Source organism: Canis lupus, chromosome 3, assembly GCF_011100685.1.
Source record: "Canis lupus familiaris isolate Mischka breed German Shepherd chromosome 3, alternate assembly UU_Cfam_GSD_1.0, whole genome shotgun sequence".
Classification (NCBI taxonomy): Eukaryota; Metazoa; Chordata; class Mammalia; order Carnivora; family Canidae; genus Canis; species Canis lupus.
In genome coordinates this window covers 12,724,400-12,739,423 of record NC_049224.1, presented here as the reverse complement: position 1 = coordinate 12,739,423, position 15,024 = coordinate 12,724,400, and the positions used below count along the sequence as shown (strand labels likewise).

The 15,024-nt window shown below is 37.5% G+C and overlaps 1 protein-coding gene across 4 annotated transcripts in view; it reads left to right on the top strand.

The window, feature by feature from the left end:
• Window positions 1-15,024, top strand: part of LNPEP (leucyl and cystinyl aminopeptidase) — a 98,856-nt gene that overhangs the window by 67,437 nt on the left and 16,395 nt on the right. For all 4 annotated transcript variants that reach the window (XM_038532259.1, XM_038532257.1, XM_038532256.1 and 1 more), the window contains 3 exons: window positions 4,390-4,573; window positions 5,687-5,843; window positions 13,442-13,626. In XM_038532259.1, coding sequence (XP_038388187.1) covers window positions 4,390-4,573; window positions 5,687-5,843; window positions 13,442-13,626 — 526 coding nt within the window. The remainder of the gene's footprint in view (window positions 1-4,389; window positions 4,574-5,686; window positions 5,844-13,441; window positions 13,627-15,024) is intronic.

Sequence of the window (15,024 nt, the reverse complement as noted above, 5' to 3'; positions counted from 1 at the left end):
GATGCCTACCTGAGTGTTTAAGAATAATATCCTCTACTTACCTTCTTTTGATATACTGAAGTACTGTTCTACTTATGTCTATCCTCACATTAGATATATTCCCCATTTAAGGTAGAGATCATGGCCTCTATGAATCATTTTTGTGAGCTTAGCACCCAGTAGGCACCCAAAAAATGTTTTAAATGAATAAATTTTAGTTTGTAACAAGGTGACTCAGTTTCAGATCTCACTGTAAAAAGTTTTAGAAAAATAGCATTCAAATCCTGGTGAAATAAAACCTTCCTTTTTCCTTCACTTGTAAGTATTCTTAATAAAGGGAAATATGCAAAATATACTGCAATATAATTGGTTTAATCTGGAGCTGGAACTGAGCCAATAGATGATGAAAGCAGTGTCTGTTGCTTCCTCTTCTCAAATGTTACTGCCCTTGCTGCTACTGCTGCCGTTGCTATTTTAATATCTGGCAGTTCAGGTTTTGAGAGTCCACATTGAAAATGTTCTGTCCTCACAAAAAATTATTGACCCTGAGGATGGTTGGGTCATGTTGGTTCCTAAGGCTCCAGCAAGAAGCGCTCTTATTTTAATTTGTTTCTATTCTCAAAAGAAATATTAGCAGAGATGGTGACTACAGAGGCTTATTTTTTGCCATATGACTTTAGTACAGTGTGTTATCTTGGTGGTTTGGTGGTTTGTTAAATCTATAGTATATTTCCATGTGTTCTAATGCTAGGGTTCCTGGGTTAGTCCATTTGTTCAATCAAATATAGGAGTTTTATTTGATCAACATATTTGTCACTTTTCCCCACATACATGAATTTTGAATGATTAATAGTTGTGAATAAGAAGGTGTGCCAGTTTTTCAAGCTGCATATTGAGGAAATTACACTAAAATAGTGTCTCCTTCTCCCTTCTCTTCCCTTTCCCCTCTTTTTCCTTCCCTATGCTCTCTCTCATCCACATCCTACTCGGACCTAAGCTCTTTAACTATAGGAAATCTTTATAGTCAATCTAATTTGAAACATTCATGGTATCACTGTGCCAGAATGTATCTGCAACTAAAAGACCTGTCATTGTCTTTGAATGAAAGGCATTTGGAAAAAAAGAATAAGGAAGGGCATATAATTAAAATATTTATCATGTGCCATCCTCTGCTCTTGCCTTTTTCCCCCTCTAATAAAATAAAGGAGAATAAAGGTTATTGGAGAAAGGAATGCTTTTGAACGAGAGGGGATGTAGTTCAGCTGCGTGTATCATGCTAACCTACTGGAACAAGCTACACAGGAAATTTTTCAACTTTGTTGTAAGAACTTGTTTTTTTGTTTCTGTGTTTTAATGTTTCTGTATAAAACAGTAGTTGATTTTCATAACTTATTGACAAATGGTTTTTAAAATCACTACTAAATTACTTCATCTGGGCTTCTGCCATATAAGATTGGAGTTACTCTTTTTTAATGCTCAATGGACTGTGGAAATTGAACTCTTAATCTGTTAATGATTATGATAAATTAAAAACATATGAGGGTAGCCTCATCCACATTTAAGCTGTAGGATGTAGTTACCTCCCTTGTGTGCAAAGCTTTTATTTTTTAATACCTGTGGTTTTAAGGTCCTTCATTCTGGATCATTCAGAAGACCTAAAAAAGACTAATATGTTGATTCTTTAAATGATAATTCTCCTCTCTGTGCTGTTGGCTGCACTGCTCCATATCCTGTCATCGAGACAACAGTAATAATCTCAAGTACTCTCCCAGCTGCCCTCCTGCTTTCTACCGTCTGGACTTGGCCAAGTTTACAACGTGGCAAATTGCTTATCAGTCAAAATACACTGTATTTCAGTATTTTCCTTGCATCCATCCTGTGGAAGAATTGCCATACCTATCATTTCTTGCCTCCTATTTTGGGAAAGGGAGATTTGGAGCTCTTTAGTCCTTATTCCCAAGGCCCTTTTTTGATAAAAGCTCTGTGGTTTGAAATTATGTTTGGTGACCTGGAGAACGTCGATATTTTTGCCATAGTTAATGATAAAGTTAATTTCATTAGTCCTTGCTTTGTTAAAATGTCTCCAACCTGGAGCAGCTACTTTGTCCTCACAATTATTCCTTAGAACTGCATTCTGCTCTATGAAAAGGAAAAAAATCCTATTACTGTAGTTGATCTTTACCATCTGCTGCTGTATCAGCCATAAAACAGAAATTGATATGGAATTTTTTAGTGAAAAAGACTGATTATCTGATATGTCATGTTAAGACCTGATCAGAACGTAAGCCCTTTCCATATTAAACATCCTCTGTAGTTTCAGTAGAATTGGAGTAACTAGGTATTAAGAGAATCTGATAAATTTTAATAATTCCTGCTTTTGAAGTTGATAGATCTGAGACTTTAGGTACCAAAGGGTTTAAATGTATTCCTAAAGCATCTTATGTGTAAAAACCATCGTACAGAGTTATTATGATAGTGGAAATTTTAAAACAGCCTACATATTTCTAACTAAGAGATGGCTTAAACTGTGGTAAGTCTTTAAATGGAATTTATGAAGATATTTGAATACTGTGCCTTGAAGACAGTGGAAAAAATGACTGGGGGTGGAATCTGATAGATAAAGCAGTATAAAAATAAATGCATATCTATCCACTGTGTGAAATATTACATCAATTAAAATGTGTATGGAAAAGTCTGAGCAGGAAATACACTGTACAATGTTTTCATTGAGGTTAGATTATTTTCCTTGTCCCTGTTCCTCTTCTGTAATTTTTAAAAATCAGTACTCCTTACTTTAGAATTGTAAAGAAGGGACAGCTGGGTGGCTCAGCAGTTGAGCTTGAGTGTCTGCCTTCAGCTCAGGGCGTGATCCTGAGTCCAGGGATCAAGTCCCACATCGGGCACCCCGCAGGGAGTCTGCTTCTCCCTCTGCCTGTGTCTCTGCCTCTCTCTGTGTGTCTCTCATGAATAAATAAATAAATAAAATCTTTCAAAAAAAATAAAATTGGAAAGAAAACTTACATTATATACATCTCCAAACCTTATTTAGATTTGTTTTGAAAACATTTACTGTGACATAATTGTTTTGTTTATTTGTTAATTCAGCAAGTATTTTTTGGGTACCTGCTTGGAACATTGTTCTGGGCACTGAGGGGTTAGCAGTAAACAAAATAGTAAGCTCGTGGAACTGTATTCATAAAGAGTAATTCTGAAGATGCTTAGAAGCATACACTTAACATTTATATTAAATCCACGTCTTTGTTGCCAGTTGTAAAGGACATTTCTTGATTAGTAATTTGAAGGATTTTAAAAGTTCCTGCATACATTTTGTAGTCAGATTTTGTAGTAATATTTTTTGTAGTCATATATTTTATGACTACTTTTTTTTTTTTAAGATTTTATTTATTTATTCATGATAGACAGAGAGAGAGAGAGGCAGAGACACAGGCAGAGGGAGAAGCAGGCTCCGTGCCAGGAGCCTGACGTGGGACTCGATCCCAGGTCTCCAGGATCGCGCCCTGGGCCAAAGGCAGGCGCCAAACCGCTGAGCCACCCAGGGATCCCCATTATGACTACTTTTTAATTGAAATGATTTTATATAAATTTCCAACAGTTATTTCAGCATTTATATATACATAATGGTAGGGACCCCAAAAATGCATATCACTTTTCCTATTACTTTAACTGAGTAAGAGTTTACTTGTGCTTAAAGAGATCTTAATCCTTCCTAATGTTTGTTTTTGCTAGCTTTGAATTATGTGACTTCTCCAAATGGCTTCGTTTATTCTTCCGCCACCAATGTAATGAAAGACAGAGATGGAACACATTTTATGTGGTTCTCTCACCGTCTTCCCTGCTTTCTCACCCTGCACACTCCTGCCCTTTCTTCCTGTTTCTCTCCTCTAGCTCCGCTGAACTTGGAGCCAGTTCAATGCACAGACACCATGTATACTTTGTCTTTGGGCCTTAGACACTTAGGGTCCCTTGTCACTTGCTTAAAACACCCATATATCTTGAACTCTCAATGTGGGTGTCATTTCTTCCCAGAAACCTCTCCTAACATCTCCTAGGTGGTGAAGCATTCCTTCTGTGTTCTTCCATGCAATGGCATATTTTCTTTGTCCATCAGTAACATTTATATGATACTCTCCTTGCTGGCTACGTTAGACTGTAAGACCTGTGAAAGAAGGGTCATTTCTGTCTTGTTCACTATTAAATAAATGTTAAATGAATGAGTGGTGATCTTTGCTAACATTAAAATAACTGCACTAGGAGGCAGACATTTAGTTTCTTAGAATGATTAAATGTAAAAATATACTATAGTCACTTTGAAACAAACAAAACGTCTATTTAATACTTTTTCCTCCCTTGTTATCTCATCACATCTCTCTCTTTTTTTTCCTGTATTAGGTGTCATCAATCTTACAGAAGAAGTGCAGTGGATCAAAGTCAATACAAACATGAATGGCTATTATATTGTACACTATGGGGATGATGACTGGGAAGCACTAATCAAACAGCTGAAAACAAATCCTTATGTCCTAAGTGACAAAGACCGAGCCAACCTCATCAACAACATCTTTGAACTTGCAGGGTACATACAGTGTGCTTGGTTTGGGTTTGTTGGTTGGTTTGTTTTTAAATGAGTGTGTTGTAGAAAAGAACACTTAAAAAAAAAAAAAACAAACAATTAAATAGTGTGTATTGACTGTTAGGTATTATTCATTTTGGATGATTAGGAAGATATAAGATATAATTCCTCCCTTCGAGGGTGTTATAATCTATATAGAAACATCCACTACAAAATATTGAACAGTTAAATAACAAGGTTTAAATAATGTCTTAAGATTTGGTGATACCAACAGGTAAGACACATGTTTGCTGAATAAATTAATGTAGGAGTTCAGACTCTATTTCATGAGAGAATTCTTTTCAAGGAGCATTTAATTTAGGCATGAAGCTTAGTGCTTACGCACTGGTTTGAGTGATGTCTCAGAGTTGAGGCCTTCTTATTTGTGTCTAGCTTGCCTCCCAACCACTCCAGGCATTATAGAATCTCACAACCAAGTATGGCGGTGACCTTGTGTGTAGATAGCCTCAGAATAGTAAGGTTACCAACTTGGATTGTTAATGGGGCTAGAGACACATGGGATATTCTGACTGTTTTGACCTTCTTATTTTGGTTTATTTTTTATGAAGTGACCTTAGAGCATCTGAGCCATCATTGTTTTGATTTCTCTTAAATGGTTAATTTTTAAAATATATTCACCATAAATTCACAGTGAATCTTGCTGTACCAAGTTTGACAAATTCCTCTACAAATAGCAAAATATTTTCTTTTTGATTCAGAACCTTTTTATGTCACATATCCTCATCTGGTAAATACAAGTCATAAATAAATAAAATGAGGCTCTTCATCTTTTCTCCCCTAAGACATTGCAATACTTTCCATGAGTCAGTAGCAATTTACAGGTAACTTAGAAAATAAAACCTGAGCTATTATTTATCTTTCTCATGAAATGTATCTTTAACCTTGGGTCATACACATGAACTTAAGATAATAATGTTTAGTCTAACTTTACAGAATGCCACTCTAAGCTTAAATTGTAGTTCTCCAAGACTCATCATCTATTCATAAAGTGTCTCTACATGCATATAGATTTTATCTCCCTCATCATATTGACTTTTCTGTTCTTTTACCTGTTAGCCTAGGCAAGGTATCTCTTCGAAGGGCCTTTGATTTGATTGATTACCTTGGAAATGAGACCTGTACTGCACCCATCACTGAAGCCCTGTTCCAGACGGGCCTCATCTATAACCTCCTTGAAAAGCTGGGATACATGGATCTGGCCTCAAGAGTAGTGGTAAGTCTGCCTTATTGCTAGCGTGTCTTTGTTGCTCGCCTTTAATGTCATTCACAGTTCCATTTGGCAGAGTAATAGACTGAAAAAAGCAACCAGTTATATTCCCTTTTCTTCACTTTCTTAGGTATGAAATCTTTACTTTGAATCATAATCTCATTGCTTACCAGGAAGAGGTGATAAAAGACTTAGCATAACATGGTCTTGTTTGAATATCAAAATAAGGACTTCTGACACTGCTGTCAAAATGAGGTCACAGGAAAAGAAAACTTCTCTATTCAAATTCCAGTTTATTTTTATATAATAAATGCTTGAAGTAGGTCCTTTTCCAATGTGGTGTTCCACGTTGATTCCCTAGTGGTCATTATGAAATGACAGTTATGTTTGTATTGAGATTATTCTGTTTTAGGAGTCCTTGCTGATAACTTTCTTAGGGAGGATGATGCAGGTGGATATATTTCTCTGCAAAGTGCTAAAGGAGTCTTGGTATTGGTGACTGCTTTCCCTTTTTTAAAACCAGTTGCCTAATTAGTATTAAATTAGGTTTAATACTAACCTTTCAGTATTAAACTGTTGGCAGAGTATTTAAAAGGTCGGGAGGAAGAGATGAATTCTTTGTTTCATCTCATTCTCTGAATAAGCACATTCTGACAATAGGGTTTGCTTTAGAAACCAGTCAGGTTTGGGGATCCCTGGGGGGCTCAGTGGTTTAGCGCCTGCCTACGGCCCAGGACGTTATCCTGGAGACCCGGGATCGAGTCCTGCGTCAGGCTCCCTGCATGGAGCCTGCTTCTCCCTCTGCCTGTGTCTCTGCCTCTCTCTCTCTCTCTGTCTCTCATGAATAAATAAATAAAATCTTAAAAAAAAAAAAAAAAAAAAAAGGAAAGAAATCCATCAGGTTTTCCAGGGACCTGGCCAAAGGCAGCTTTCAGAAAAAGCAAGAAAGTATTGAACCAGAAATTAGAATGTCTTCTGGGTTTCAGTGTCCTCACTGGTCAAAAGATGTGGTTGGATTATATCTTTTTTTTAAGCCACTTCCCTTCTGCCTCTTATTAGTTAGTCTACTGCACATCCTCTGTGATGAGTTCTCCCATCACACACTATTCTCAGTGGGGGAAGGCAAGCCCAGCTGGTGGGCCATAAGAACTTGAGAAGCACCTTTTCCCCCAAGTGTCTGTTCTGACCCCAAAAGAGCCACACCTACCTAACCCATAAGCATGATGCTTAAATTAGATGATTTCTGAGGTCTTTTTTTTTTTTATTGGAGTTCAATTTGCCAACATATAGTATAACACCCAGTGCTCATCCCGCCAAGTGTCCCCCTCAGTGCCTGTCACCCAGTGACTCCATCCCCCCGCCCGGCCCCCTTCCACTACCCCTTGTTTATTTCCCAGAGTTAGGAGTCTCTCATGTTCTGTCTCCCTCACTGATATTTTAACTCATTTTCTCTCCTTTCCCCTTTATTCCCTTTCACTATTTTTATATTCTCCAAATGAATGAGACCATATAATGTTTGTCCTTTTCCGATTGACTTACTTCACTCAGCATAATACCCTCCAGTTCCATCCACGTCGAAGCAAATGGTGGGTATTTGTCGTTTCTAATGGCTGAGTAATATTCCATTGTACACATAAACCACATCTTCTTTATCCATTCATCTCTCGATGGACACTGAGGCTCCTCCCACAGTGTGGCTATTGTGGACATTGCTTCTAGAAACATCGGGGTGCAGGTGTCCCGGCGTTTCACTAGATCTGTATCTTTGGGGTAAATCCCCAGCAGTGCAATTGCTGGGTTGTAGGGCGGATCTATTTTTAACTCTGAGGAACCTCCACACAGTTTTCCAGAGTGGCTGCACCAGTTCCCATTCCCACCTCTTGCCCTTGCAAGAGGGTTCCCCTTTCTCCACATCCTCTCCAACATTTGTGGTTTCCTGCCTTGTTAATTTTCCCCATTCTCACTGGGGTGAGGTGGTATCTCATTGTGGTTTGGATTTGTATTTCCCTGATGGCAAGTGATGCGGAGCATTTTCTCATGTGCTTTTGGCATGTCTATGTCTTCCTCTGTGAAATTTCTGTTCATGTCTTTTGCCCATTTCATGATTTGATTGTTTCTTTACTGTTGAGTTTAATAAGTTCTTTATAGAACTTGGATACTAGCCCTTTATCTGATATGTCATTTGCAAATATCTTCCTCCATTCTGTAGGTTGTCTTTTAGTTTTGTGGACTGTTTCTTTTGCTGTGCAGAAGCTTCTTATCTTGGTTAAGTCCCAATGATTCATTTTTGCTTTTGTTTCCCTTGCCTTCATAGATGTGTCTTGCAAGAAGTTGCTATGGCCAAGTTCAAAAAGGGTGTTGCCTGTGTTCTCTAGGATTTTGATGGATTCTTGTCTCACATTTAGATCTTTCATCCATTTCTGAGATCTTTTCTAATTAAGATTTTTATCATTCTTCTATATCATGAGGCTATCTGTTACCATCCTTAATAAAAACCAGTGTCTTCTGAATGTGACTCAGCCCATAGTAAATGCTGAGCAAGCAAATCAGTGAAACACACCAGAAACGGGCACATTTCAGTGCTTATTATATTCTGCATACCATACTTAAGTGCTTAACGTAGATTACTTTGTTCAGGCCTCACACAATGCCTGATAGATATTTCCACCCCCATTGGCTAGATGGGAGACTAAATAACTTCCCCCAAGTCACTTACCTAGGGAATTATAAAGCTGAGCTTTAAACCCAGATTAGTTCCACTCTGAAGCCCACTGTTTGTGTTATGTTGCTGTATTTTAAATTAATTTGTATTCTAGGAATGTCATCTTTCAAAGGATACCTTTTTCTTGGAAGAATCAAGGCTGTTTCCTTGCCGCTATCATTTTTTTTAAACTGAGATTTTAAATTAAAATAATTTGAAATACTTGTATACCATTTGTTTTAAGTTTTAAAATGACAGACCTTCACCTAATTCCCTTGAAAATAAAATTGTCAATATTTGAGATTTCTTTTATATCCAAAATGTTAATAAAATTTTTTTTACAATATTTGTGCATTTCGGAGAAATATGTAAATAACCTATTAGTCCCTTTAGGGCAAACTTAGAATCCAGAACGGACTTTGTACTGTTAATATATGAAAGAGATTGTCCATTTAGTAGCCACTTCAGCTGCCATAGATGGACATTTGAGTTGTTTGCAGTTTGGAGCTATTAGAATAGCATTGCTGGGACTATTCTCATATATATCTTTGGTGAATATCTGTATACATTTATATGGGCTATGTGTCTGGAAGTGGAATTGTTGAGTCATAACATTTATAGTTAACACTGTACTATCACATCATTGCTCAACATTATGTCAGTTTGTGCTCCATTAGCGTATGAGAATTTGAGTTTTAATTTGGCTCTATATCCTTGTCAACACTTCGTATTAATAGTAATCTTTTTACTTGTAGCCATTCATATGGATGCATACTTGTATTGCAATTTTGGCTTTAATTTGTATTTCCCTAACGACTAGTGAAGATGAATTCCTTTTGATTTGTTTATTGACCATCGGAGATACACTTTTGTTAAGTGTTCAAGTCTAAGGATTTTTTTCTCTTGGATTTTTTGCCTTTTTCTGATTGATTTGTAGAGCTCTTTATATATTCAAGATAAGAGTCCAAATATCTTCTCCCTTCTGGCTTACTTTTTCACTCTCTTAATGACGTTTTTTGATTAATATAAATTCTTAATTTTTGTGTATGAAATCTGCGAACCCAAAGTTATTCTCCTTTGTTCTCTTCTGAAAACTATTATTTTACCTTACACATTTAGATCTATGATCCATCTGGAATTGATTTTTGTGTATGGTATGAGTTAGACACAAAGATTTATTTTTTTGATATGGCCATCCAGTTGATCCAGCACCAGTGTGCTTCATTGTATGTATAGATTTTTTTATTATTGAATTTTATGATTACTTTGGGAGTTATTAGTGCCATATCAAATCAACACCATTTGGGGTAGTAATTTAGTTTCCTAGGGCTGCCATAATAAATTAGTACAAACTTGTTGTCTTAAAACAGCAGAAACGTGTTCTCTCATAGTTCTGGAAGCTAGAAGGCCAAAATTAAGGTATTGGCAGGGCAGATGGATTCCTTCTGAGGGAGAAGCTCTTTCATGCATCTCTTCGAGCTTCAGATGGTTGCCAGCAGTCCTTAGCATTCCTTAGCTTATAAATGCATCACTACAGTTTCTGCCTCTGTCTTTACAAGACATTTTACAGGACATTCTCTCCTTGTTTCTATGTCCAAATTTCCATGTTCTTATTACATAGGCTCCAGTCATTAGATTTAGGCCCACCATAATTCAGTATGACCTTATCTTAAATGTATTACATCTACAAAAACCTGTTCCCAAATAAGTTTACATTCACACATTCTGAGCAGACATGAATTTTGGGAAGACACTATACAACCTAGTATAGGTAGCAATAAATAACTTTAGTCCCTGTCATTCACTTTTTTTTTTTTTAATTATTGAAGGATCATGTTGGTAGTGAATGTATTTTAAGAGTTAGCAGGGTATCCCTGAAGTTCCCACCTAAATTACATGATGGTAGAAGCCGTCTTCCCTCTGCCTCTCTCCAATAACTCTTCTGAGGGCCTAATGTCAGAAAGCACTTGATACTTACCTCAAGCTATCTCTATGCTGTGACACAGATGCTAAATTCAACCTAGGGAGTTAGATGTTTTGAATATTTTCTTTCTGTGATGCAGGAGTAACCGCATCTTCATCCCAGATGATGATTTCCAGTTTCCGGAGAAGTCATGTGTTTATTAAGAACATATCGTCAGGGTGGGGTCCAGGGAATGGGTCCTCGGATGACAAGGGCAGGCTTAGTCAATGTTTGTGAGCCCATGGGCCCATGTACTGCTGTAGATTTTGTGCACTTGATTGTCAGTTAAAAGTCAGGTTAGGGGCAGCCCAGGTGGCTCAGTGGTTTAGCACCACCTTCAGCCTGGGGCATGATCCTGGGGACCCAGGATCGAGTTCCACGTCGGGCTTCCTGCATGGAGTCTGCTTCTCCCTCTGCCTGTGTCTCTGCCTCACTCTTTGTGTGTGTGTGTGTGTGTGTGTGTGTGTGTGTGTGTGTGTGATGAATAAATAAATAAAATCTTTTTTAAAAAAATAAGGTTAGCTTTAGGTTATCAAGAGGAAGAAACTCTCAAATTCTTAGGGCATTCTCGTACCATCAAAACTCTCAAAATATAAAATCTGACACTAATTAGAGTTGGAAATGGCAGACATTTCTGAGTCCTTGGATCCAATCTTCAAATAGTATTTATGATTAAGACTGATGTCTAATTAATTTTTTATGTTGTCACCAGAGCGTTGTGTACATATATTGGTCATTTTGTTATCTAAGCTGCGCATACCTATATAACACATACATCTATATCACATTTTGTGATGTATACTGTGGTGTTGTGGTCGATAGGGTCTGGAGGCACTATTGAATTGTGTCAGATTGCTCACATCTGACGTTAACATCTGATCCCAGCCATATTCCTGTTTCATCACTTACAAGTCTGTCATTCTTTTACATATGAGGGATTGGTGGGATAAACCTTTTGCAATAAAAGCTGACACTTCACTTTTAAGAAGCCGAGTTGACCCAAGAAAGAACTCCCTGGGCATATCAGTGTAAAATTAAAGCAGTAAATCAAAATGTAATACATTATATAGTGCCACCATCTTTCCTGTCTTTTATTTTTAAAATCATTTTTGTCTAACATTCTTGCATTTTATTGCATACCCAGTGTTTGTAGCTTGTATAACCCATCCGCTTAATTTTTCTCCCCATTTTCCTTTTTCATTTTATGAAATCAGAGGATAGGATTCTATTGTTTAATGAGTTTAAATTAAAAAAAAATAAGTTAAAACCCAGGAAAAGCAAGTTCTATGTGTGAAGCCCTTGCTTCAACATAGAAGCACTTGCTATATGATTTATTAATATTAAAAATATAACCTGGATTACTTATAAAAATGATAAAACAGGAATTATCTAAAAACAGAATTATTTTTAAATTAAAATCTTTTGCTCTGTTATGTTGTCATTTGAAATATATGTAAAAATCAACTCTTTGGGGATTTCATCTTAACAATTTGGTACCAGAAATAACTAGTAAAGTTGCACCCTGTAACTCCAGTGGAATAACTGCTCGTGAGCTAGCCTTAGCAGCTTCAAGTGTCAGGTTTCCCTTGCTGCCAGTACTTTAATGTGCCATTTTCTCCCTACTGGTTTCTGTATATTTTAGTAAATTCTCATTGACATACATTTTTCTCCACTGAGGTTTTAGGGGGTTTTTGTTTGTTTGTTTGTTTGTTTGTTTGTTTGTTTAAGTAAAATCTGAAGCTTGTAACTTTTCCCCTACCCTCCTTCTTTTGTTTCTACTTGGCAGTTATGAGTAGATTTGAATTTTCTTTTATTCTTTATTCACTTGGGGTGGTTTGCTATCATGCCATTGAGAATGTCAGGCCAGTGGCAGGCAGCATGTCCGATGCAGCCATGTGTATACAATAGGATCTCCTGCATTGCTTTAATGTTCCTTGGATTATCAGTCACCCTGGCAAGTATTTTTCCACTTCATGTCCTCTCAATGACTCGCAGGCTTTGTTACTCACACATTCCACAAGGTGTCTGTTCTCTATTTTATCGCTTTTGAAGCAAACAAAAGCGAGTTGACATGTTATCACAAACTTTGAGTCCTTCTCCTTGCACAGATTTCTTTTATTTCGTTCTCGGAGCTCCACAGGAGACTTATTTTCAGAAGGTCTGTTGAGAAAATGACTTCAGCAGTTCAAAATTCTCCGACTAGGATTCATTTTAGGTATTGACAGTGGTACTCTGGAAGAATAGGATGCTACGTGAAGAACTTGAACATATTTTCTGGGGTGTACGAGTATTGTAAACCAATGAATCTAACATATGGGTATTCTCTGTACTATTCGTGTTGCTTTGCTTTACTACAGGTCTGAAAAATTTTTCAATAGAGTTGAGGGTGAGGAAATAACTATAAACAACTATTCTTGCCTGCACACCTCATTTTCTTGCTAATTTGATTAATTTGTTAGATCATCAAGCTAGTTAATATTTTAAGTATTCCTTTAATACTGCCTTCAGAAGCATTTAAACATCTACCTATCAGTAAAGAAGTATATTTTTCTCTCATTGTTTTATGGATTTATGGAGTCTAAAGTTATGAGGTCAGAAAGTTCCAGCTTGCTTCCAGCAGTGGCTATGGGCAGGAAAATACCTTCTCAGTCTTCTCACTGAGTACATACAGAAGACAGGCTCTCCACTGCAATGAAGTCATTAATTCTTTCTGTGTTACGTAATTAAGAGTCCGCCTTGGCTATAGCGGCCTACGTATAGTCTTGGTTATTGAATGGCTTCACCCCAGTTGCACGTGGGCTTCATATGTCAGTTGAAATTTATTGAGTAATACCTAAGCCCTCCTCTTTTTCCTCCTTGATAAATATTGGGGGTAAAAAAGATCTAGCCATCCTGATTTTTCTGATTGTCCTAATTCTTGTTAACAATTCATCTCTCTAGACCAGGGTATTTAAATTACTTCGAACCCAAATCCAACAGCAAACCTGGACTGATGAAGGCACCCCATCTGCCCGAGAGCTTCGATCACTCTTGCTCGAATTTGCTTGCACCCACAGCCTAGAGAACTGCAGCACTGCTGCCATGAAGCTGTTTGATGATTGGATGGCATCCAATGGAACTCAAAGGTGACATGTCATTCAACTCAAATGAACTCTGGTCCTCTTCCTTACCTTTATATCACATACTGAAACCAGGATCTTTTCATCCTGGGTCATAAATGTTACAAAACTGAGTGTTAATGTAGGTCAATTCTGTGTACTCGCATTGTCAAACAAGACTGTTTTTCCAAATTGTAGTAAAATACATAAAACAGGGTTTATCCTAACATGTTTTAAGTGTACAGTTCGGTAGTGTAAGTATACTACACATTGCAACAAATCTCCAGAACTTTTTATCTGGGAAAACTAGAATTGCTTACCCTGACGACTGTCCGTTTTCCCCAGCCCCCAGCAGCCACCATTTTATTTTCTGCTCTAAATACCTTATGTGAGTGAAATGTACAGTATTTGTCTTTTTTCCGATTGGCTTGTTTCAGTCAATGTGATGTCCTCAAGGTTTGTCCGTGTTGTAGCGTGTGTTAGAATGTCCTTCCTTTTTAAGGCTGAATGTATTCATTGTGTGTACACACCATATTTTGTTTATTCATTCATCCATTGATAGACATTTGAGTTGCGTCCACCTTTTGGCTTTTACAAATGATGCTGCTATGAGCTTAGGTATACAAATACCTCTTCAAGGCTCTGCTTTCGATTCTTTCAGATGTCTACATAGAAGTGATATTGCTACATCCTATGGTAGTTCTATTTTTAATTTTTTGAAGTAATAACCATATTGTTTTCCATAGTGGTTGCACCATTTTACATTCCCACCAATAGGGCACAAGAGTTCCACTTTCTTCATATCCTCACCAATGCTTGCTGTTTTCTGCTTTTTTAATAGCAGCCACCTAAATGGGTGTGAGCTGCCCAACAAATCTCTCTTAATTTAGGGATATAACATAGCAGGTAGAGTTAACTAACTAGTAGACATGTCTTTGATGATGACTGGTTCTCTCCATATTCCTTACTGGGCGTTATGGAAATAGATTCAAGCATCAGATGAGAGTTGGCGTGGGAGATTTGGATGACCTGTTGGGGTCCTTTCCAGCTCTGAGATCTTAATAAGGCCAGAAAACTGTGCTGCTTCCCCTCTTTTTGCTGTTCCCCTCACACCTGCTTCTGTATTTCTACCATGGAACTTACCACACTATGTGGTAATACATTTATTTATTCTGTATGTTGTAATAGCCTCTGAGTTCCTAGAGGGCAGAGACTGGGTCTCATTCTTCCCTTCCCCGGCTTCCAGCCAGTTGTCCGCCTGGTTCTTGGTGGGTGTTCAGCGAAAAATTATGGCACTTAGTTGAACTGATACTCTGTTTTATAGTCACACCACCAGGAAAGTAGCAGCCCACTGAATTAAATATTTTCTTGAGTAGGAGTTATAAAGACTCTTCTGTTACCTGCTCTGGCCCCGCAAGCACCACT